General features: G+C 44.3%; 1 protein-coding gene across 1 annotated transcript in view; it reads left to right on the top strand.

Annotated features, from left to right (window-relative positions):
- LOC108798916 (alpha-2-macroglobulin-like) overlaps window positions 1-22,680 on the top strand; it is a gene marked incomplete at its 3' end in the record, with an annotated part of 53,488 nt that overhangs the window by 16,045 nt on the left and 14,763 nt on the right. Inside the window, exons 4-18 of the mRNA XM_018570722.1 lie at window positions 754-922; window positions 3,899-3,983; window positions 4,931-5,057; window positions 5,252-5,360; window positions 6,415-6,530; window positions 9,084-9,242; window positions 9,965-10,195; window positions 12,166-12,223; window positions 12,376-12,518; window positions 12,935-12,982; window positions 14,949-15,068; window positions 16,088-16,255; window positions 18,476-18,581; window positions 19,352-19,490; window positions 20,641-20,872. Of these exons, the coding sequence (XP_018426224.1) occupies window positions 754-922; window positions 3,899-3,983; window positions 4,931-5,057; window positions 5,252-5,360; window positions 6,415-6,530; window positions 9,084-9,242; window positions 9,965-10,195; window positions 12,166-12,223; window positions 12,376-12,518; window positions 12,935-12,982; window positions 14,949-15,068; window positions 16,088-16,255; window positions 18,476-18,581; window positions 19,352-19,490; window positions 20,641-20,872 (2,010 nt within the window). The remainder of the gene's footprint in view (window positions 1-753; window positions 923-3,898; window positions 3,984-4,930; window positions 5,058-5,251; window positions 5,361-6,414; window positions 6,531-9,083; window positions 9,243-9,964; window positions 10,196-12,165; window positions 12,224-12,375; window positions 12,519-12,934; window positions 12,983-14,948; window positions 15,069-16,087; window positions 16,256-18,475; window positions 18,582-19,351; window positions 19,491-20,640; window positions 20,873-22,680) is intronic.

Genomic DNA, 22,680 nt, shown 5'->3' with positions numbered 1-22,680 from the left:
GGGGGGAGGGCATTTTCCCACTTGCAGCAAGGTAAAGACAATGGGCTCATGTCACATGTCCACGGTGTGGCATGAAAGATGAGCACCAGAACCTCTTCCTGTGTCTGCTCACTGGACCTGATTAAGAAAACACATGCAGCATCCATCGCAACCTGGATGACCTCGGGTAACACGCTTCTTTTGAGACATGTGAGGTTTTTCTAGGCTTAGTCCCTTCCTCAAGCCTCCTTAAGTCAGACTGCCAGGAAGAGGTTCCAGGGTTCATCTTTCATGTGGCACTGATACTTCAGATGAGCCCATGGTCTTGTCTTGCTGTGAGTGATTTTAATATTTACTCAAAACTATATTTAACGCAATGCCTGCAGCTTCTTTGCTTGTGTTTTTTCTCTATAAATTGAATAAGGTTGTTGGATTAAATATTTTTGTCTCAAAGGTAACTTGACAAGATAGACATATAGGAGATGCCATTGCTGGTTGGTGTTTTTTGAAGGTGCATTGTCCAGGGGTGTGTGTGTGTTGTGTCATAATTAGGTGGTTTTATATTCCGGATATTCTAGAGCATTCTTTCTCAACCCTTGTGTGTCTTCTGGCTTCCTCAGGGGTGTCTTGACCCTTTGTGATGGTAGGACTGATGTAAAGTGGGAGAACAAAGGTTGTGAAACCCTGGTCTAGAGTTAATGCAGCACCGATAACTGCACAGAGAAGTGGTTTTTGGCTATTCTAGTCTTGATAACCTCTTCCTTCTGCTTTTAGGATCCTTCAAGGACCAGGATCAAGCAATGGCGAAACCAAGAAACGCAGCGTGGGGTGTTGTCAATGGAGTTCCCGCTGATCAAAGATGCACCTGTCGGTTCCTACAGCGTCATAGCTGAGAGAGAATCCAGTTATTCCATGTCACAATATTTTACAGTGGAAGAATATGGTAACTATTCTACAATTCATAACATCAAGTTCGGCCAAGATTGTGCTGAAATTTCACTCGCATAGCTCTCTCCATGTCTAATTATATGCAGCAGGGGCATTCCACACTCCTTTGTGCTGTGGGGCCAATTGGGATGGGTCAGAGACTGTTTTGCGCGGACTCTGGCAAATGTGGCCACACCAAGCCCCCGCAAATCACTATATCAATGATTTTAAAGCATGTCTGTGAAGGCTCTCCTTTTATCCAGGTCATAGTATAGCTAGTAATAGTCCTTTTTAATGTAATGTTTGACCTTTTTGCTACTTCAGCCGCCGAAATATATCGGGTGTAATTGGCACTTTTGGCAAGATGCCGAAGTGCTATCTTTTGGCTGAAATAGCGGTGCATCCCTGGTTTCTCTCCTCCCTGCTGGGCGCTGCTCTATGTCCCCTCTGGCACAGTGCCCAGGGGGAAGGAGAGAAACTGTCACAGAAGGCTGAGTGGTGCGGGGGAAGGGGGGGGGAGCGATGTGAGCGGCCAGCGTCTCTCCTCCCGCACCGCTCAGCCTCCTGTGACAAATTAGGGGAGCGGTGTGGGGGCGAAGATAGCTGTCAGTTTTGTCGCAGGAGGCTGAGCTCTCTTCCCGGAGACAGCTGTCGCAGAAGGCCGGCGGTGTGGGAGAGGAGTCAGCTGACACAGGAGACCGAGCTCTCCTCTCTGCACCGCTCAGTCAGCCTCCTGTGACCGTGAGTCAGGATGGAGAGAGGGTACAAGCAGTTAGTGATCGCTGAGTGTTTGTAAATAATTGAGGCAAGAGTATGTTTACTATGTCCCCAAGTATGAATGAATAGTGATCTACATCCCCTCCTGTTCATTCATGATCGTGGACATGGTAAACCCACTATATCCACAAGGTATGAATGAACAGGAAAACTCAGTGTAGAGGCTTCCTGTTCATTTATAACAGGGGCTGCAGAAAGATTGAGGGCTCTGTGTCTCTGAGGACTGTGTCCTCAATCTCCTTTTTCTATTTTAAAAGGGAAATATCAGTCTATTTTAGACCTCCTAATATTTTCCCTGAAGCCCCCAACAGTAAAGTTAAAAAAAATTACCCCCTCCCCCCAGAGAATCTGGTGAAGCAGAGATCTTCTCCCCAGCTTCTGTAGCTGGGAATGACCGCTAAATGCGGAAGTGATGTTATATAGATCACTTTCCTGCATTCGGGGACGTAGAGAAGTTCAGAGGGAGAATGTGTACCAATATCCCATATGATCTTCTGTCACAGAGCAGCCGTGCCTGTCCCGGCACACTGGGCACAGTGGCTCTTGGGACTGGTGACAGCTGCTGCTAATGCAAGCGATCGGGTGTCTCTAGAGATGCCCGATCGCTTGAATGTAAAGCTCCCGGCCGGCTACTCGTCGGGCTCTGGCATCCTCTCGTCAGATGGGCAGGCAGATTTTTCAAGCCCTGCCCATCAATCAATGTTGGCACTAAACTGATGAGCCATAAAAGTGTTTCAAGTGTCGCCTATGGGAAGTGTGTGTGTAATTTTTTTTGTGGTTTCACGGACGCATGCAATTTTAAGGCTTGTTTGGTATCTATTTACCCGGCGTGACCCCATCTTTTACATTTTACCAGAAAATTGGGCATTATATTCTGTTTCTGTGCACTAAATTTCATTTTAGTGTAATTTATCCTTAAAATACTTGTTTGACAAACATTTCTGCAAATACTGTACAACATAAAAAATTGCCACTAGCATCTTTTTATTCTACAGAGCCTCCGCTTTCAGAAAATATATAATTATTTGGGGGTCTGAAGCTGTTTTCTAGCCAAAAATGTGTGTGTGGTTTTTTAATAATGTGTGAATGTAAGAAATTGCTCCGGGCAGCAAGTGTGGTTAACTTATTTGTTCCATTTTGGTCTGTTAACAGATGTAACGAAACCTTTACATTTTATATTTCAATGCAAAAAGAACCTGTTGGTCCTGCAACAAATCCAATGACCTTCTAACCACCTGTACTCTCTTGCCTCTGCTATTCCCAAGCAGTGTTGTCAGCCCTGTACAGTTCTTTCTGAACTACAGGACACTTCCTCCCTATGTTATGGAGAAGAGTGCTGCAGTCCAAAATGGAAGAGAGCATCTTGGGGGTGGTAGCGCTGCCTCTCCAGATAATGTTCAGTAATTGAGTGTTGTCACCCAAGGACAGGAAGTGTTACTGGCAACATCAGCAGGTGAAAACGAAGTAAAAAAAAAACAAAAAACTTATGCAGCCACCACATAGAATGATTGGTGTGCTGCAATACAGAACAATTTTTGTTGTTGCGTTTCGACATACCCAAGTATGATCTAAACCTGACACATTTCCTTGTAACTGCTGTGATGTCCTGTGTCCTCCCACCAACCACGGTCTCCCCATCCTCTGGGTTCCACCATTTGCCCACAGTGACCAGGAATGTCCAAACTCTGGCCCTCCAGCTGCGGCGAAACTTCAAATCCCATGATGCATTTCTCTCCGATAGTCATGTCTGTAGCTGTGAGAATCCTGCAATGCCTCATGGGATTTGTAGTTCCACCACAGCTGGAGGACCGAAGTTTGGACACCCCTGCCCCACACGGTCTACATATAAAGGTAGTGAATCTGCGTACCGCTGATCCTATGCGTACAAAAACCTTATTCTGTCAGCAGTGACCGAGGCAATCCACCCACATCCTTCTACTGACATGCTTCGCCCCCCTACTGCCTATTGCCTTTTTAAAAAAAATTCTCCTTGGCAAGGGAAATCCTTCTAACATGGCACAGACTGGGAGAAGAAAAATTACCGGGTACACAACAGTTCCCTGTTCTTTCCAAAATTAAAGTAGAAAAAGTTGTCTTTTCAATGCACTTAACATGAGCAATATTGTTTGACTATAGACTATAGATTGCCTTCTCTGTGTTGGTAAAAATAATAAAAAATTGCTAATTGCGCTTATTTTGTGCATGTGACTTTCAGTGCTGCCCAGGTTCAGTGTGGCCGTGGATGTCCCAGACACGATCTCTGCATTGCAAGGTGTTCTGAAGTTCTCAATCTCTGCAATGTAAGTATTTGCGGGTGGTAAAGGAGTGGCCATACTGGCTGTGCTTCAGTCCAAGCCGGGACTGATGTGTGTGATTTTGTTTCAGAATGCATAGCATGCGGAATGGTTAGAACCTCTGGCAGATTTTGATTGCTATAACTCCCTATTGGTCTTCATGTCCCATTTTATTATTGGTAAAGAAAGTCATGTGAAAACTACAACATGTGGGCTTTCCTAAGAACTGGAGGTGAGGGGAAAGCTCCCAATGGTAATCCTGTTTCATTGACAACTTTGCTTTAAAGAAATCTCTTCTTACTTACCATTGTGTCTTTGGACCAGAAAGTGAAGAAAAAAAATCCCTGCTGGGAAGCGGGCAATAAGGTCTGCTTAGTGGAGGTGGAAAGGGGGGGAAAAACCCCCTTTGGGGGAAGGTAGATGATGATATGGCATTTTCCCAGCTTTCTCTCGTGGTGCCTATATGACACCTTCCTTCCACCCAGATCTCGGAGAATGTTGAGTAGCCTAGATCTTGCGAGAAGATGATCTTGCACTGTGCGGCATTGTCGCCTTGCCAGGTGTGGGCTGCTAAACATTCCTGAGGACAGAGAAGGGTGTTCTTCTGCGGTTCTCTGCAGAATTCAATATCTGTAACATTTGGAGTGAAATGAAATCCATTCATGATGTCCATAAGGGGCTCCGCTAGAATAAATGGTGTAGTGAAGGCTATACATATGTGTGTGTGTGTGTTTTCATGCTGTAGGTGTACTCTGCTACTAACTGAGGCTCTAGTAGGATGGCACCATAGCCAGATATATACAACAATGTTGAGCATCAAAGGGGTCGTTAACCTTCTTTTGCATGCCATGTTCACTACTGGAACAAAACCCATGGATACCTATACTCTTTATGATTGGCGGTAAGGAACTGGTAGCTATCTCTGACTTGACTGCTGTTTTTCTTCACCTCAGGTACACCTATGGTGAGCCAGTGGCTGGCAAAGTCACGATGCTATATTGTAAACAGTCCGGTTTGTACGGCAGACGCCAGAACTGCCTCGGAGAGAAAGGAGAGGTCTGCTCCAATATGACAGGAGAGGTGAGTAAACCCTACGCATGATGGGCTTCTGACCTTCAAGCTGGCTCATTTAACATGCTCCTCATGATAAATCTGTATCATAGAAATCCTATGGGTCTGACAGGATGGTGTGTGTATGTCCAAGCTGGCACTTGTTGCATGTAGATATATAGACTGGGAGGATGTGTCGTTTTTATTCTTTTGTTCATCAACAGCTCAGTCGTGAAGGGGTTTACAACGGTGCCATAGACATGTCTGGACGTTCCATGGGGTTGACGGAAATGTTCGTGCGACTAGAGTTTATAATTACTGAGGATGGAACAGGTAACTATCATATACAGTTGTGTGAAAAAGTGTTGGCCCCCCCCTTCCTGTTTTTATGGCAGAGCTCCAAGACGAAAATCGATGCTAAGCAAAAAGAACATAAAAGCTCGTCTCCGTTATGCCAGAAAACATCTTGATGATCCCCAAGACTTTTGGGAAAATCCTCTGTGGACTGACGAGGGAAAAGTTGACTTTTTGGAAGGTGTGAGTCCCATGACATCTGGCGTAAGAGTAACACCGCATTTGAGAAAAAGAACATCATACCAACAGTAAAATATGGTGGTGGTAGTGTGATGGTCTGGGGCTGTTTTGCTGCTTCAGGACTTGGAAGACTTGCTGTGTTAAATGGAACCATAAATTCTGCTGTCTACCAAAAAATCCTGAAGGATAATGTGTGGCCATTTGTTCGTGACCTCAAGCTGGAGCGAACTTGGGTTCTGCAGCAGGACAATGATCCAAAACAAACCAGCAAGTCCACCTCTGAATGACTGAAGAAAAACAAAATGAAGACTTTGGACTTGCCTAGTCATAGTCCTGACTTGAATCCTATTGAGATGCTGTGGCATGACCTTTTTAAAAAGGCGGTTCATGCTCAAACCTTCCAATGTGGCTGAATTACAACAATTTTGCAAAGATGAGTGGGCAAAATTCCTGCACAGCGCTGTAACAGACTCATTGCAAGTTATCGCAAACGCTTGATTGCAGTTCTTGCTGCGAAGGGTGGCCCAACCAGTTATTAGGTTTAGGGGGCAAAAAAATTTTCACACGGGGCCATGTGGTATTGGATTTTGTTTTCCCTTAATAAAAACCTCCCTTTAAAAACTGCATGTTGTGTTTACTTGTGTTTATTTTTTGTCTAATATTTAAATTTGTTTGATGATCTGAAACATTAAAGTGTCACAAACGTGAAAAACAATGAAAAATCAGGAAGGGGGCCAACACTTTTTCACACAACTGTATGTACTCATTATAATTTCCGTGTGTGTCATTAGTGTTTAATTTTCCCATACAGGTTCTGAAAATCGAAAAAAATATTTTCTTGTATCTTCCATAGGAATCCAAGTTTCAAATTCCCGTTATGTGTGGGTCACCACCCAACCAGCAAGGCTTAACTTTGACTACAGTGCCATGAATCGGCACTACAAACGGGGTATTCAATATCCTATTGTGGTGAGTAAATTCTACATCACTTGTGGAGGGTTCTAGGACATCAGTCCCGGCACTTGATGTAGGGCTGGCTGGAAACCTCCAATTTGGTAAAATTTGCTATCAAATTACTTTGTTTGTACAGGATTTTGATGTGGCCACTGCTTTTTCTGTTCAAATTTTAGAGATGAGCAAAATTGAATTTCATCAACCGTTGTAAACTGCAGCAAAATTGCATCGTTGGGTCGAAGGTTTTATATTGAACTTAATGGAGAAAGGAAAAAAGAAGGTGGCTTTTATGGGTTAATTGCCTTGCCGGTTTAATGCCTCCTGAGGGTTTCAGTTTTTCAAATATCCTGGACCTGGATATAATTTAAAATGGCACAACACAAAAAAACAATTCTATACACAAAAAAGGGGGAGAAAACATCCAAAGAACACTTGAGTTAAAAAAAATAGTCAAAAAACTCTTGTGATGCAGAACATGAGTGCTACAACAATGTAGCATATCAGGGGTCATGATAATTCAAAATGAATAGCAATATGTGCTAATGCATGACACAGTGCACATGATTCCAAGCTCCTTAACACAGCACACAAGAATGGGATCTAAATACTCCAAAGGAAAAAACACATTTTACATTAATGAAAAATAGGGGGGGGGGGTGTCCTAAGAATTTCACCCAAGTCCCAAAATCAATTTTGCCCAAATCACTCGGCTCCTCCATATTCAAATGTGGGTATGTGAGCATACTTTAGAAGTCATGAGATTGCGCCAATGCAGTCTAAACTGTTATATGGCTAAACCTTAATGGACACCTGAAAATATACAGTATGTTTGATATCTGATTTCAGAACCATGGGCATTAATCTGGAGTTGGCTTCCCCTTTTTCAGACATAACGGTCTCTTGTCTTCTGGGAAGTCTTTCTACAAGATTTTGGGGTGTCTGTTGGAATGTGCGCCCATTCAACCAAAAAAGCATTTGTGAATTCAGGAACTGATGTTGGATGAGATGATCTGGCTCACAATCTGCATTCCATTTCATCCCAAAGGTGTTCAGTGGGGTTGAGGTCAAGGCTCTGTGCAGGAAACTGCACCCCAGACTCCTTTAAACCATGTCTTTATGGAGCTAGCTTTGTTTACAGGGGCACAGTCCTGCTGGAACAGCAAAGGGCTCTCGGCAAACTCTTGCCACAAGTGCACACTTGTCTAAAATGTCTTATGCATTCTGTAGCATTAAAGGATAACTATGAGGTGAGTGCTTTGCACTCAGCCTCATAGTTCTGGCCGACCTGTGACAGTGAAACTGTCACAGGTCGGCTCAGTAGATCGGGAAGTGAGTGAACACATACCGGCGTTCGCTCACTTCTCGATCCTGTCACGGTGCTCTGCCGTGACAGGGGAGTGGCTGGATTCCCCCTTCCCGCTCCGATAGGCAGAGCCAGCTGTCACGCAGCTGGGCGGATCCAGGCATAATTGTCGGGATCCGCTCCAGCTGCGGCGTCTCAATATACCGCAAGCTGCATCTCACAGTATACTGCGGCGTCTCAGTGTACCGCAAGCTAGAGCTCGCGGCATACTGAGCCTAGGGTGACGGGAGGACGCTAGTTTGTGTCCTCCCGTTACCCTAAGGAGAACTATGGGGAAAATCCCTAACCCCATAGTTCTCCTTTAACAGTACCCTTCACTGGAATCCATTGTGGAGGGATAGCTACAGACTTTATAGTTGGTGTGGTGATCAGTTGTCCTGAAACTTTGACCATATAGTGTACCGTTTGCCTTTTGAGCCTATTGGATTCTTCAAGAACCTGTATAGGCCTAAAGAAATAAGAATACGACAGTGGCCAAATTATGGAAGTCATCTACACTTCCATTCTCAGAAGTACAGCACAGGCTCCAATGGACCTTTTTTGTCAACAAGTGACTTTTGGTGAGGCTGGCAGACATGATCCTCCGCATTGAACAAATTTGGAACCCATGGATCCAACACTTGTGGGTGCAATCTTTTGATGAGTGCCTGCTGACACTCTGAAATCTGATAGAACAATCCCATCCTTTGCTCCTACACCAGGAATGGACCAACTCCTTCCTTTGTCTCGCCTTTTCTGTCTATCCCTTTTTCCTCTTCTAACACTACTTGCCTTTTTCTCCATCCTACTTTGCCTCTTCTCCCAGTTAGCGGAGTGAGGTATTTATCTCTGTTTGGCTATCCACGTTCATACAAGGTTAATCTGGAATTAAGGAAGGAGCATTCAGCATGCTAAACAACCCTGTATCAGATTGCTATCGTTATACGTAATGCCTTCTGCTGTTTACTCCCTCCATGGAATGCTCAAAAAACTCCAGCTTTGTGTGATACCTCCATGTTTTATATATTCCGGTTATACTTGATTGTTATACCATTTGGAAAATCTCATAACTATTGAAATTAAGAATACAGTTCAAAGAGTTACTTATTTGACCTTCTTGCTTTAGTGCCAACACGTGTTTTAATAAGCTGGAGTAACCCTTGTTTATGTTGAATCCTAATATGTTGAAATGTTCACAGCTTATTTTGTCTTTTTTTTTTGTCCAGGCACGACTAGTTGATGAGCAAGAAAAGCCAATTCCAAACGAAGACGTTGAAATAGAGCTCAACCAGAATCTGATTGGGACTGTGAAGACTGACTCTGATGGGAAAATAGAGTATGGGATGGACACATCTGATATGGTGGCAACAAACTTTACAGTCCGGGTTAGTAAATTACTGATATTATGTTGGTGCAAAGATCCCGACACTGGTTGTGTTTGGTGCTGGAAGTTTTCAAATTGCAAAACTGGGGATGAAAATGCTCCCACTAACCTCAAAAGGAAGTGGTATGCAGGTAGAGATGACTTTCCTTAGTCGCCTGCAGTAAAACTTAAAGCTGAAGTTTATTCTTCCTATATCTTGCCCCCCCAACATGCTAATGAAATCCTTAATTACAATCTATTTTCATTACATACATTCTTTTAGACTCAGTGATGTCATCGCTGGGTCTCTTCAGTTTCCCTAAGCAATGCCAGCAGATCATGGCTGGTGGGAGGGGTTGGCAGGGTGCTGTACATAGCTTCCTGAAAACATCACGGCAACGTGCCTCAGTACTGCCCTTGGCCCTAATGCAATCAGTGGCATTTAACTTGTAACCGGTTTATAAAAATCTTAAAATGCCTTTGATGGGTGGGTGTCAGTCTGGAGGAGTGAGTGTTCTAGGCAGACTGTGTTTGCACTCTTGGTAAAGCCCGCTTGTATTGTGAGCTTTCATGATTGAAAGACCTAGATGATAGACATCCAGTCGGGGAAAGTAGACGGGCTCCATCTCACTTGCTGCAGCTTCTACTGCACATCGTGGGAAGCTCGCAGTGTGCGGCGAAGTCGGTATATCCACTTTCAGTACAATTCCGGGCTGCTTCTAAATGATCTTTCTGTTTCTACAGATCAGTTATAAGAACCCCGATCAGTGTTATTATGCCGACTGGAGGGACACAGACTATCCGACAGCTGAATACACGGCTTTCCGTTTCTACTCTCGAACGGGTAGCTTCATTCAGGCAAAGCGCATACGAGGAGAATTAAAATGTGGGCAGAGCAATAATTTTGAGATGCAGTATGCCATGAGCCGGGATGGCGTCGGAGAGAAAGCAACTTCAGTCAGATTCTATTATCTAGTGAGTATGATGGGGAAAGGGAAACGGAACCTTTTTTGTCTTGTGATATTGCATAATTGTACGCAGTAGCAATTCATTAGAGGTCTATTTTGTTGTTGTTGTTGTATCATTATTATTTTTAAACTTCTTTTTGTGCCATTGTGTATATTTTTTAACAGTGTTTTAACTTGCAAATGGAATGGAAGTTCATAAAACGTTTCTTGCATAGTATAGAAACAGATTTCTTTAGAAAACATTAGTTATTTTAAAATGTACTCAAAACCAAAACTTTATTTCGTTTTGGATAGAGTTGCAAATGGTCAAAGGTCTGCATGGACGGGGGTATTTCACAGGGGCCTAGCTAGAAATCACATGGCACCATAGCAAAATGAATAGCCAGTGAACACCATATTGCTACAGTCTTGTGGCACAGTGCCTAAGCTGAAACATTTTATTATATATGCTTCCATGTAGCTGGAAAACAATCACTATCCTTGGACGCTAATCACAGGCAGTGTGCAGCCGTTTACATGCAGTAGGCAGGGATCCCAACCTGAAAGAAGCAGTTTCAGGGAGGTGTCCCTCTCATTTCAGGGAGGTGCCCTCCCCCCCCGCCCCATCCGCAGAGGGGGGTTAGGGGGGGCTGGGAAAGAGCACCCCCCTGAAATGATGGTAGATGGCACATGAAGCAATAGCTTCTTTGCTATCTGCAGGGTTTTTTTTTATTTTAGTATTCCGACAGCTGCAGTCGTCAGAATACTGTAAATATATAAAAAAAGGCATAAGAATGCATAGCTAGATTCCTATGGGCTATTGCACTTTGCAATAGCCTATAGCAAACTAGCTATTGTACCCGCCCTCTGCTGCTTTCAATCACCAGAAGTGGATCTGATAGAAAAATTCAGGTCCCCCTGCTGATTGACAGCATCAGTGGGCGGGTGCATTAGCTAGTTGGCTATTGCAAAGTGCAATAGCCAATAGGAATCTAGCTATGCATTCTTATGCTTTTTTTTTTCTTTTCTGACTGACGGTCGGGCTGCGGCTCCTGATGTCAGAAAAAGAAAAACGATCGCAGGGAAAGGTTTCATCTGCTCGATCGAGCAGATTAAACCTTTCCGGGAGGAAGTGTTTCTCTCCCGGGCGGCCGGGAGCCACTATCTAATAGCGGGAGAATATTGAGTTGGGATGTTTGCAGTGGGTGACTATTAACTTAAATAGGTGACCACTGCTGCCACATTAGGGATTCCTACTGCAGGAAAATTCAAATTCCTGTCACAAATCCCTAAATCGCACCTAAACTGACAGGTCACAGAGCGTGTGAACCTGGGCTAATACACGCACACACTTAAAAAAAAAAAAGCAACCCCTATTACCTGCACAATCCCTGGTGATCTAGGGGTTGATTAGTATGGTCTGGTGCAGACCTTACTAATCCATCCTTTTGGCCAGAGCTCTGGCCAAAAGGAGCTTGCCGGCGCTGACTGGACCAGCTGTGCGGTCTGCATCTGACAGATGGAGCTGGATGGTACTGGTAACGGGCCGAAATTGGCCTGTGGGTTGGTATTTGGATTTGGAGACCCATACAAAGCCTCCCTTTCTGCTGCAGATGGTACCCCCCCTCCTCCCCCTACACACACACTTTTAGTGCATTTGGGTTTCACCCACCATTTGGCAATTAATTATTCTCCTCTAGGCGCCCCAGGTCTCTCACAATAAAAGCAATGCCCCTGGTTCATGGAAATGGCATGAAGGCAAATGAGACTGATCGGGCTTTGCAGTATTTTTTTTACGTTTTATTTTTTTTACAGGTGCACTTTATTGTCTAGCAAGGTACATTAGCTTGAAATGACTGAAAGCTTCTTAGTTATATAATATTTAATTTAGATTGTTTTTCAATTTAATCTTTGTGTATAACTAAAAACCTTTCTAATAAAAACCTTTCTAATTTTGTAGTGTTCTTTTATTATATACAATTTATTGCCTCCTCTTAGGTCATGGCCAGATCGAAGATTATTCACGCCGGTCACCAAGATGCTGATTTGACCAGCTGTAAGTAGTTTTATGTGTTCATTGTGCGAAAGCTTAATTAATACAATCGATAAATAGACTTCAAAGTAGTAGAACTGGTATGACATTTTGTTTGGCACCATACTTTCTCTAATCCTGTATCTGCATGAATTAAATGCGCTTTCTCCTTACAGCAATGAATGGCTCTGTTAACATCCCTCTCTCTGTGTCTGCGGACATGGCGCCCAATGCCAACCTGGTTGTATTCAGCATCTTGAAGGGAGAAGTTGTTGTTGAGAAAGTCGATATGGACATAGAGAAGTGCTTCAAAAACAAAGTAATTATCTCCTTTCCGTCCCTGTCTCTCTCTGTCCCTGTCTCTCTCTGTCCCTGTCTCTCTCTGTCCCTGTCTCTCTCTGTCCCTGTCTCTCTCTGTCCCTGTCTCTCTCTTGTCTCTCTCTCTGTCCCTGTCTCTCTCTTGTCTCTCTCTGTCCCTGTCTCTCTCTTGTCTCTCTCTGTCTCTCTCTCGTCTGTCTCTGTCTCTCTGTGTCTCTCTTGTCTGTCTCTCTGTGTCTCTGTCTCTCTCTTGTCTGTCTCTGTCTCTCTGTATCTCTGTCTGTCTCTCTCTCTCTCGCTCTGTCTGTCTATCTGTATTGGTCAGTGACCAGAAGAGTCGACCTCTGCTAACTTGGACCTGTGTTTTAGAAACAATAATTTTAGTCTTGCTCTTTATCTTTTTGTCTTGCTGCATAGGTTGACATGGCTTTCTCAGAAGAGAAGGGGATGCCGGGAGCCACCGCTGTGAGCGGTGTGCCTCAGGGTTCTGTGCTGGGTCCCATATTGTTCAACTTATTTATTAATGACATCGGGGAGGGTGTTAACAGCGATATTTCCGTGTTTGCGGATGACACCAAAAGTGGGAGGGTAATAGGCACGGACTTAGACATTATAACATTACAGGAGGACCTGGATAAAATAGGGGAGTGGGCATTAATGTGGCAGATGAGGTTTAATGTCGATAAATGCAAAGTAATGTACTTTGGAATTAAAAATAAACAAATGGGTTATACAATTATGGGTATGCCGCTGGGGAAGTGAGGCATGGAGAGGGATTTGGGGGTCATTGTAGACAACAAACAGAAAGGTAGCTTGCAGTGCCAGGCTGCTGTAAACAAAGCTAGCAGGGTCTTGTCCTGTATTAAAAAGGGGATGTATTGCAGGGACAAGTCTATAATTTTGCCACTTTATAGATCATTGGTTCGACCTCATCTGGAGTACGCGGTCCAGTTCTGGTCACCAGTACTAAGAAAAGATGTCCTTGAGTTGGAAAAAGTCCAGCGGAGGGCAACCAAACTAATTAGGGGTATGGAGGACCAGAGCTACGAGACAAGGCTACTAAATTTAAACATGTTCACATTGGAGGTGAGGAGATTAAGGGGGGATATGATTTCCATGTACAAAATGTTCAATGGCGGTAGCAACATTAGCGATAAACTGTTTAAAATTAACTCCATTACAAAAACTAGAGGCCATCACCTAAAATTGGTGGAAAGAAAATTCCAGCACAAGGGGCGAAGGGGGTTCTTCACAGTAAGATCAGTTAGGGTCTGGAACTCACTGCCACAGGCGGTGATTTCAGCAAATAATGTGGAATTGTTCAAGAAACTTTTGTAGAAGAAAAAGATATTTCCACAGTGGGGTGTGCAAATGCCCAAAGGGAGAAAAGGGGCTTTTTAGAAAACAATCCCAGACCTCAGAGATAAAATCTTAGAAGAACATTTATTTGAGATATCATTTTAAACATTATTAAAAAGCAAAAAAGTAAAAAAAAAAAAATCACAGATAAAAACATATGCGGATGCATTCACCATCCGGTGACAATTCCGTACAGTTATTAAATCTGCAGTTGCTTGTTTTCAAAGTTATATGAGTGCTCCTGTATGTCCCAACATGTTTCGCCCAAGCGGGGCTTCTTCAGGGAAAGAGAGCAGAAGAAAAATATATGTGTCGTGTATATATCTTCACGTTCAGTTGATCAGAAGCATAAGCACAAGAATATGATGAGAGCAACTGTATTTATATTCAGATAGGAATTGATTCTGTCGAGCAAGGATTGCCACATGCGATGCAGGTGGAGGGGTGGAGGGGTCGCGTCGGAGAGAGCACACTGTAGTCGTCAGGCGAGAGGCAGCAACAGCAGACGTTGTTGAATTGGAGGCTATAATGTTCTGCTTTTGCGCTGTAGTGTTTTGCTGTTTTTCTCCCAGACGTCTGGGAGAAAAACAGCAACAAACTACAGCGCAAAAGCAGAACTTTGAAAACAAGCAACTGCAGATTTAATAACTGTACGGTATTGTCACCGGATGGTGAATGCATCCGCATATGTTTTTATCTGTGATTTATTTTTGACTTTTTTGCTTTTTAATAATGTTTAAAATGATATCTCAAATAAATGTTCTTCTAAGATTTTATCTCTGAGGTCTGGGATTGTTTTCTAAAAAGCCCCTTTTTCTTTTCTCCCTTTGGGCATTTGCACACCCCACTGTGGAAATACCTTCTTCCACATTACAACCCGGGGTGTGAAACTTCCAGTACCTCTACCTAATGTTATTTCTTCAAGAAACTTTTGGACGATTTCTTTCGGGACCGTAATATACAGGGGTACAGGTACTCCTAGAATCAGATCCTAATAGGTTGGACTTGATGGACTAATGTCTTTATTCAGCCTCAAATACTATGTAACTATGTATGTAACTATGTAACTCAGCTCCTGGGTCCTTATGTTTTCTTGAATACTGCAACTACAAGATTTTCCAACTTTCTTCTGTCCACCTGGAATTTTTGGGTGTTGCATCACACCCTTTGGATGTTCTTGTCCACCTCACATGTTGCAGCTCCTATTGGATTCACCATAGTATAAAAAAAAAAAACAGGTGGCTGGAGAGAGACCTTCATAATGGGCACAGAAGACTTGCAGGCCTGGGAAATTGGCGCAGAGGTCTCACCAACTGAGACTCTAAGAGATCATAAGAAACTGACAGTTGCAGAAAAACCTATGAGGTGAGTGATTTACACTTATCCCCATAGTTAGAGCCGACGTGTGACAGTGAAACTCACACGTCGCCTCTATTGATTGGGAAGGGAGCGAACACATCGTCACTTCCCGATCCTCTTCCTGAAGAGCGGTGACTGTCGGTCACGACTCCCCACAGGGATCCCCCTCCTCTCTGATCCACCAGAGCTGACTGGAGGAATGAACAGGGAGGGGGCGGGCACAGCTGGCTCTGCCTCTAGATAGGCAGAGCTTGTTGTCAATCAGGCAGCTGGGTGGGTCTCGACAGTATTGCCGGGATCCATCCTGGCTGCGGCACTCTCAGTATATAACTGGCAATAGCCCGCTATATACTGAGCTTTAAGGTCACGGGAGGAGATTAGTATATGTCCTCCCGTGACCCTAAAGAGAACTATTGAAGAAAAAGGTTACCCCATAGTTCTCTTTTAAAGTAACAAAAAATGGTGGCCTGACCCTTTAAACTAGGTCTTCACTGACCTACATTCTGGTACATTTTCGCCTGCTTTAGTTTGTGTGCCTCCCCCTCCATGATGCCACCGCAAGGGTCAGTTTCTTCTAAATTTATGAGTAATCCATCTTGGAAGAATGACATTCAGCTTTTTAATGGGAGTTGGGTGAATAGGAAACCTCTGGTAGGGATATTTTGCAATCAGATGTGTGTGTGTGTGTGTGTGTGTCTGTCTGTCTAGCAACTTCCCTGCAACCTTCTAAAACAGAAGCTTCACTTTTTTTTTTGCTTGAAAGTATCCTTTCAATAACCTCAGACGTATGAAGGTAGGTATATGAGGGTGACTGTGCTGTGTCTTTATCCTAACTCTCTGTTTGTGTAACAGATCCATGGCTTATTTTCCTACTGGTCCTATGGCTACAATATCGCTGGTTTTAATGTGGAGGATCCAGAGCCTCAATGTCTAGACCCGAACAAGCTGATCTTCTTTAAAGGGATTGACTATTTACCTGTGAGCAGCGACTCTGAAAGTGACAGCTACCAGAATCTTAAGGTGAGAATACTTGTAAAGTCTGCTGAACTAAAGATGATCATTGTAATGTGTTAGAGAATCTTGTTGTAACCACAAGTAGATCGGAAAGTTTTTAAGGCAAACTTTTCACTTCTTCTTGGTAATGTATAGTGATGGGCCAAACAGGCCAGAGTTCGGTTCAAATTTGAACTCGATGCAAGTCAATGGGGGTAGAACCTGCTGCAGATACACCAAGAAGTTCGTGTTAACCGTAAACGTTGGTCCCATCATACCCGCGTACATACTCCCGCCGTTACCACTAGCGCAAATTCTATTCAGCAAGGCTCAGTGAACCATGCCTAATAGAACTATACTATGATTCCTGTGAATGCGAGTTTATCTGCAGGGACAACGCCATATTATTTCCAGTGCGTTGATCAGACTCACCAAAAAGCCACGATCGTATGTCCCTTCAGGCAGATATGTATCCAAATGATACCGTGTTCTCAAAGCAAATACATCCACGCCAAGCGAATAAATCTGCACATTACACAGGGGCACTGTGTACATCTGAGCACAGCGGCCGCGTCTCCACATCCATAGGACGGAAGATATCCACTCCAATGGTTTATCCTCAGTGCTGATTAACCCCGGCTATGCTCCATAAAACACATCCTAATAAAATTTCCCCAACAAGGTCATGCACCTGTCCATGAACGCGGAAAGATCTCATCTCAATTGCAAGCAGAATGCAAGATGTATTTGCCTGTTAACATAAGCCCAAAGTCCATCAACAATGTTCCTTACTTCAACTTACTTGGTAAGCTGAAGCAGGGCATGCAAGCTTGGAAGTCTTCCATTCTGTGACATGGCAAAAGAATTTGAGAGGATTCAGGATTTGGTCCAGGCCCTCCCCAACACTTTGGTGTACTGTGCTATGGTGTTTAAACATGTAGTCAGAAGGGCACAATTAAAACTTTGTTTCCAAAGTCTCCCTCAAAGCTGAGGTTCTTTGAAATTCACCAATGCTGCCTTGTGATCTGTCAAGCAGAGGAACATCGATGATTTCGTCCTGAAGGGGTATCCCAAATTAATCTTGAGGGATAGTTTGCCTGCTAGTCTGCTGCATGGTAGCTTATGAGAGTGAAGTGCAGGTGCTGGGTATGGATAGTGTTGGAGCCACCACACAACTTTGGACCCAATGTCTCTGCTTCTCTACAGTTTGACTGGAGTAAGATTGGGCAGGTTGCACTGAGATTATCAATGATCATAAGCCCCACTCAAACCCAAGAAACCTCCAAAATGTGGGCTTAAAATACATGATTATCCTTTTATTCTGCTGCAGCTCCTAAAGATAAGATCTTTATCTGGCATCTCAGAATGCCCCAAATTCTTCCCTAAAGCTAATAAACTACGTTGGGGGCCCTAGTGTATGTTCTCCGATGGGTTTTGCCCCTTCAAGAAATATTCAGTACTTCTAGATATGAAGGAGCATGTGACTGTAAAAAGCCAATCCCTGCAGTCACTTTTTACATGCATATGCTACAAAAATTGATGCTATCATGAAATTACATCCTGTAGTTAAAGGAGAAAAATGGGGTTAAGGCTTTTCCCCATAGTTCTCCTTAGGGTAACGGGAGGACACAAACTAGCGTCCTCCCGTTACCCTAGGCTCAGTATACCGCGAGCTGTATACTGAGACGCCGCAGCTGAAGCGGATCCCAACATTTATGCCGGGATCCGCCCAGCTGCGTGAGTGACAGCTGGCTCTGCCTATCTAGAGGCAGAGCCAGCTGTACCCGCCCCCTCCCCCGTCCGTTCCGCCAGTCAGCGCTGGAGGAGCGGGGAGAGGGGAATCCAGCCCCTCCCCTGTCACGGCAGAGAGCCGTGACAGGATCAAGAGGTGAGCGAACGCCGGTATGTGTTCGCTCACCTCCCGATCTACTGAGCCGACCTGTGACAGTCTCATTGTCACAGGTCGGCTAGAACTATGAGGTGAGTGAAAAGCACTCACCTCATAGTTCTCCTTTAATAAGCTTGACTCAAAACCATAACTTGAAACTGTCCACAAAAAAAGTGAATGCACATATATGCATAATAAGAGTATCACATGTGTTATTTAGTAAATTGACCCTACCTACTGTTCATGATGAGCTCTCTTTAGCCTCACGGCTGATGGGCCTTCTGTAGCCTCAGAAATCTGATGGCCCCATTCCTTCTCCCTTCCTTTTTTTTAATGTGTTTTTTTTTCACGTATTTTAGGAAGCCGGATTGATTTTTGCAACCAGAGACCAAGTGAGAAAGCCGAAGGTCTGTGACTACAGCCGATACAAGCCATCAAATCAGATCCTAACTGCAGATGGGGCAGGTAAATCGTGGCTTTTGATGCTTGAATCTAAATTTGTACCCCCCAACAAAAAAATGTCTGTCCCAATAGTGTTTACACATCTGAGTGCACTGACGATGTGATTTCAGTCCTATGAAAAAGCAGACCTGGGTAGACACGTGACATTTTATTTAAAGATGAACCCCCTAGCAAACAGCTAAACACACAGATGATACATATTGGTGAGCAGTTTTATCTTATCCCGTGGTGCCCCCTTCCCCACATAAAAACACACCTCCTGGCCCGGTGTCACCATTAGAATATTTCTGCTCGCCTCTCGTTCTGATAACACAATTTTATATAGGCTTTCCCATCACTTTCTGTCTCGGTGAGGATGGTCACCAGGACAAATGAAAGGGTAAATCTCCCCAGTGGGGACCAGGAATGGTCTCCTTTTGGATACTTGCATTGGTTCATATCTGATACTGGAGGTGTTCTCTGAATGGTGTGAATGACTCCCTGTGTTTGGTGTGGAGTGTGGAAGCTGCAGCCTCGTCCTCCCTCTCCCTCCGTCCTCCCTCTCCCTCCGTCCTCCCTCTCCCTTCGTCCTCCCTCTCCCTCCGTCCTCCCCTCCTCCTGTCAACCATCTCCTACACTGGCTGATGGAGATATTTTTGTAGGCGATATGCCTTTAGATTGACCTGAATGTTCCTGGATATTAGAAGTCCGCTTTCTGTGACGATGGCGTTCTTGTTTGTTTCTTGGAGAGGTCTCCTTCCTGTGTGTATTATTCTCCCTTAATTGTTTATAAGTTCCAGAAGCTTCAAGTTCCCTCAAAGTTGCTGCGACTCGAGGTCTTGGTGGCGGTGCCGGTGGCGCTGGAGGTCCTGCGATTGAGACTGTTCGGACGAACTTCTCGGACACTTTCATGTGGTTCATGGTTCCTCTTGAGTAAGTACCTAAAATCCTCCATGGACAAGCTGACAGTGTGCATGTGGTTAAGTCACTTGGTTTGCCTGACGAAGAAACCAGGATTGGTCCTGAAATGTTGCTTCACATTGTGAGACCTGTGATGCCAATAAAAGGATCCGACGTTTAGGACGTTGGAGTGCCAGAGATCTCTTCTTTCTCATTGGGTATTCCCCTCACATCTGTTCCAGTGACCACACACAAAGCAAAAACAAATGCTCCAACAGGGACACGGCTTTAAAAAGAGAAATAATGACCCTTATCAACTGCAGTTGCTTCTGTAAAGCTGAACTCCGGCCTTGCCTTCAGTCTTGCAGAGTTGTACAGTATCCTCTCCTGGACTGAAACCGCTTACTCTGTGATAAGCTCACAGTGTGCAGTGAAAATCGGTGTGCATTAGAAGCTGGAGTTGCAGGAAGTCAGAGACCTCCTTATTTCCTGGCATTTTTTTCCCCCCCATCTAGCTCTCTTCCTTCCCAGTCTTGATGAGTCGGCAGCATTGTTTTCTTGTTTTTGCTGGGAAAGCAATCCATGTATGTATGGGTGGAGTTCTGGTGTCCAGAAGGCTCAGGCAGGGCTGACAACCTTGGTCGGGACTTCGTGCAACAAGGGCAGCGTTGTCAGCGCAAACAGGGAGTTAGGATCAGAATGGATTTCTGGCAGATCAGCAAGTTTCTTTACATGGGGCATAATAAAAAGAATGTGTGTGTATATATATTTATATATATTTGTAAATATTTATATATTTTTCTATATATCTATTATTTATTAATAGATATATAGAAAATTTGTACTTGCACCTCCGGTCTTCAGTGGAGTGTCCTTGTTACAATATATATATATATATATATATACTGAGTGGCCAGATTATTATGACCACCTGACGTTTGTAGGCAAATTAGTTATAATTTTGCGCTGAAGTTGCTAGAGGGCCAGACCAGTATAAATAGGGAAGCGGGTTGTTTACCACGACAGTAGAAGTGATTTGTTTCTGAAGATACAGGTCATAATAATCTATGTATATTATTTATATCTATATCATCTAATTTATTTATTTTCTCTGACCATGCACTGTAAGAAATAGTCCAGTAAACCCAGACAAGTGACTGATTCCCTTACATTTGTGTTTCAGTAAAGACGGTCACGCTGCTTTATCGGAAATTGTCCCAGACACCATCACACAGTGGAAAGGAACTGCTTTCTGCCTGTCCGATAAGGGAGGTTTTGGGATGACCAAGTATGCGGCCAACTATACAACATACTTGCCGTTCTTCGTCGAGCTCACCAAGCCCTATTCCTTCATCCGGGGGGAGACTTTAGTCCTGGTAGCAGTTGTACAAAACTATCTGGAGCAATGTGTCAAGGTGAGTGCTGACTTGTGATATAATGTATAGTGCCCCAGCAACTTCTTCTTCTGTTGCCTCTTTGTACTATTGACTTTAGTTTTGAATACATATTTCACCCTCGTCTTGCTTTTATCGCATTTGTCTTATTATTAAAGTCTGCACTTTGCAGCTCTGTAGTCGGTAATACAACTTTAACCACTTCAGTACCGGCATGTTGCACCCTCTTCATTACCAGGCCAGTTTTTAGTGCTGTGCAAGTTTGGCTGAGAATTACTGTCATACAACACTGTAACAACATTCATTTTATCTTTTTAAAGACCAATCAAGCTTTTGGTTAGTTGTGTTTAATGAACCCATTCTTAAAAAGTGTATATTTTCTAATAATGTAAAGTCCGCTATTCCCCGTAGGATCGCTGGTTGCCCGGTTTACTTCTAGTCGGTCTAGGGCAGGCCTTCTTAAACTTTCTCCACTCGTGACCCCTTTTTGACCGAGGACATTTTTAAGGGACCTCAACGTCGGTCGGTGTCTCCCCTCTCCCCTAGCGTAAGTCGGTGTCTCCCCCCCCCTTCCCCAGCATCTGTCAGCGTCTCTCTCCTCTTCTCCCCCCGATACCCCCCCAGCGTCGGTCAGTCAGTACTACTAAGCCCCAGCCCCCTCCTTACCTTTACGTCCAGCAGCTGTGCTCCACTGCTGCTGAGTTAAAGAAAGTTCAGTCAATGTAAAAACATTTTTTTTCCTGCGCACACGTGCTCAGGAAGGTACCAAGTGCACAGGGGGTACCGCGACCTTAAAAACTACACTAAACTGCAAATAATACAGTAAACTAAAATAAAATAATCTGGCTTGGATTCCAGACCTCCTCGGCAGCCTGGGCCCCTCACACAAGTACTGGCCATACCCCCCTGATGGCGGTCCTGGCCGGGGACTCGGATCGTGACCCCCCTGTTCACTTGCGGGACCCCACATGGGGTCGCGACCCACACTTTAAGAAGCACTGGTCTAGGGGATGATCTTCAGCTGCCGCCCATTAGCCCTAACCGCCCTTCTTCTGGTGCCCACAGACTGATGTCCACTCCAGTAGTAAGATGATAAGTAGACTATTTATTAAACATTCTCTTTGGGAGAGAGGGTATAGGGGTTCTATGTGTCCTGGGGTAACCATCAGAAGCTCCAGACTCACCGGAACCTGTAGAAATACCAGTGTAGATCCACCTGGGAGACATCGGATAACCACTGATGCGACAGTCAGGGTGGATACAGATCCTCAATCCAGGAAAGACACCGACCATGCTCTGAAGTCCACTTAGTTCCAGGGTACTTCAAGAGCCTGCACTGGTCCCGGTTCTCTTCCTCTTTCAGCATCTCAGGCCTCCATGCTGGAGGCTTCAGGGAAACCTTTTCCTTCTAACCAGCCCATTCCCAGGCCTCGGCCTAGCCTGGGGGGCAGGCTGAACAGGACCCAGCCCTAATCCATGGCTGGTCCCGGCTAGTCTGAGCACATGGCAGATCCCACCAATATCTGTACCCTATCCCAGCATGCACCACTGGCTGAGAGAAGTCCAGTGATTGGCTGCTGTACTGTACATACATTACAGTATCTTCCATTGGCTGTCACACTCCGCCCAAGGGGGTACAGATCAGGAGTTCTAGCACGGTGCTAGAACTCCTGTCCTGGAGGTGAGGGGTTCAATAAAGAGAACCTGTCACCTCCAATTGCTATCAGACAGGAGATTGTTAGATCCTGTCTGATGGCAATAAAGTTAAGTGAGACTTTTTTTTTTTAAATAAAAATAAATAAACATGTAAAAAAAAAATAATTAAAAAA

This window comes from Nanorana parkeri, unplaced genomic scaffold, assembly GCF_000935625.1.
Source record: "Nanorana parkeri isolate BGI_ZX_2015 unplaced genomic scaffold, ASM93562v1 scaffold1585, whole genome shotgun sequence".
Taxonomy (NCBI): Eukaryota; Metazoa; Chordata; class Amphibia; order Anura; family Dicroglossidae; genus Nanorana; species Nanorana parkeri.
The sequence above is the reverse complement of the archived record's forward strand: the minus strand, read 5'-3'. Positions and strand labels throughout refer to the sequence as shown.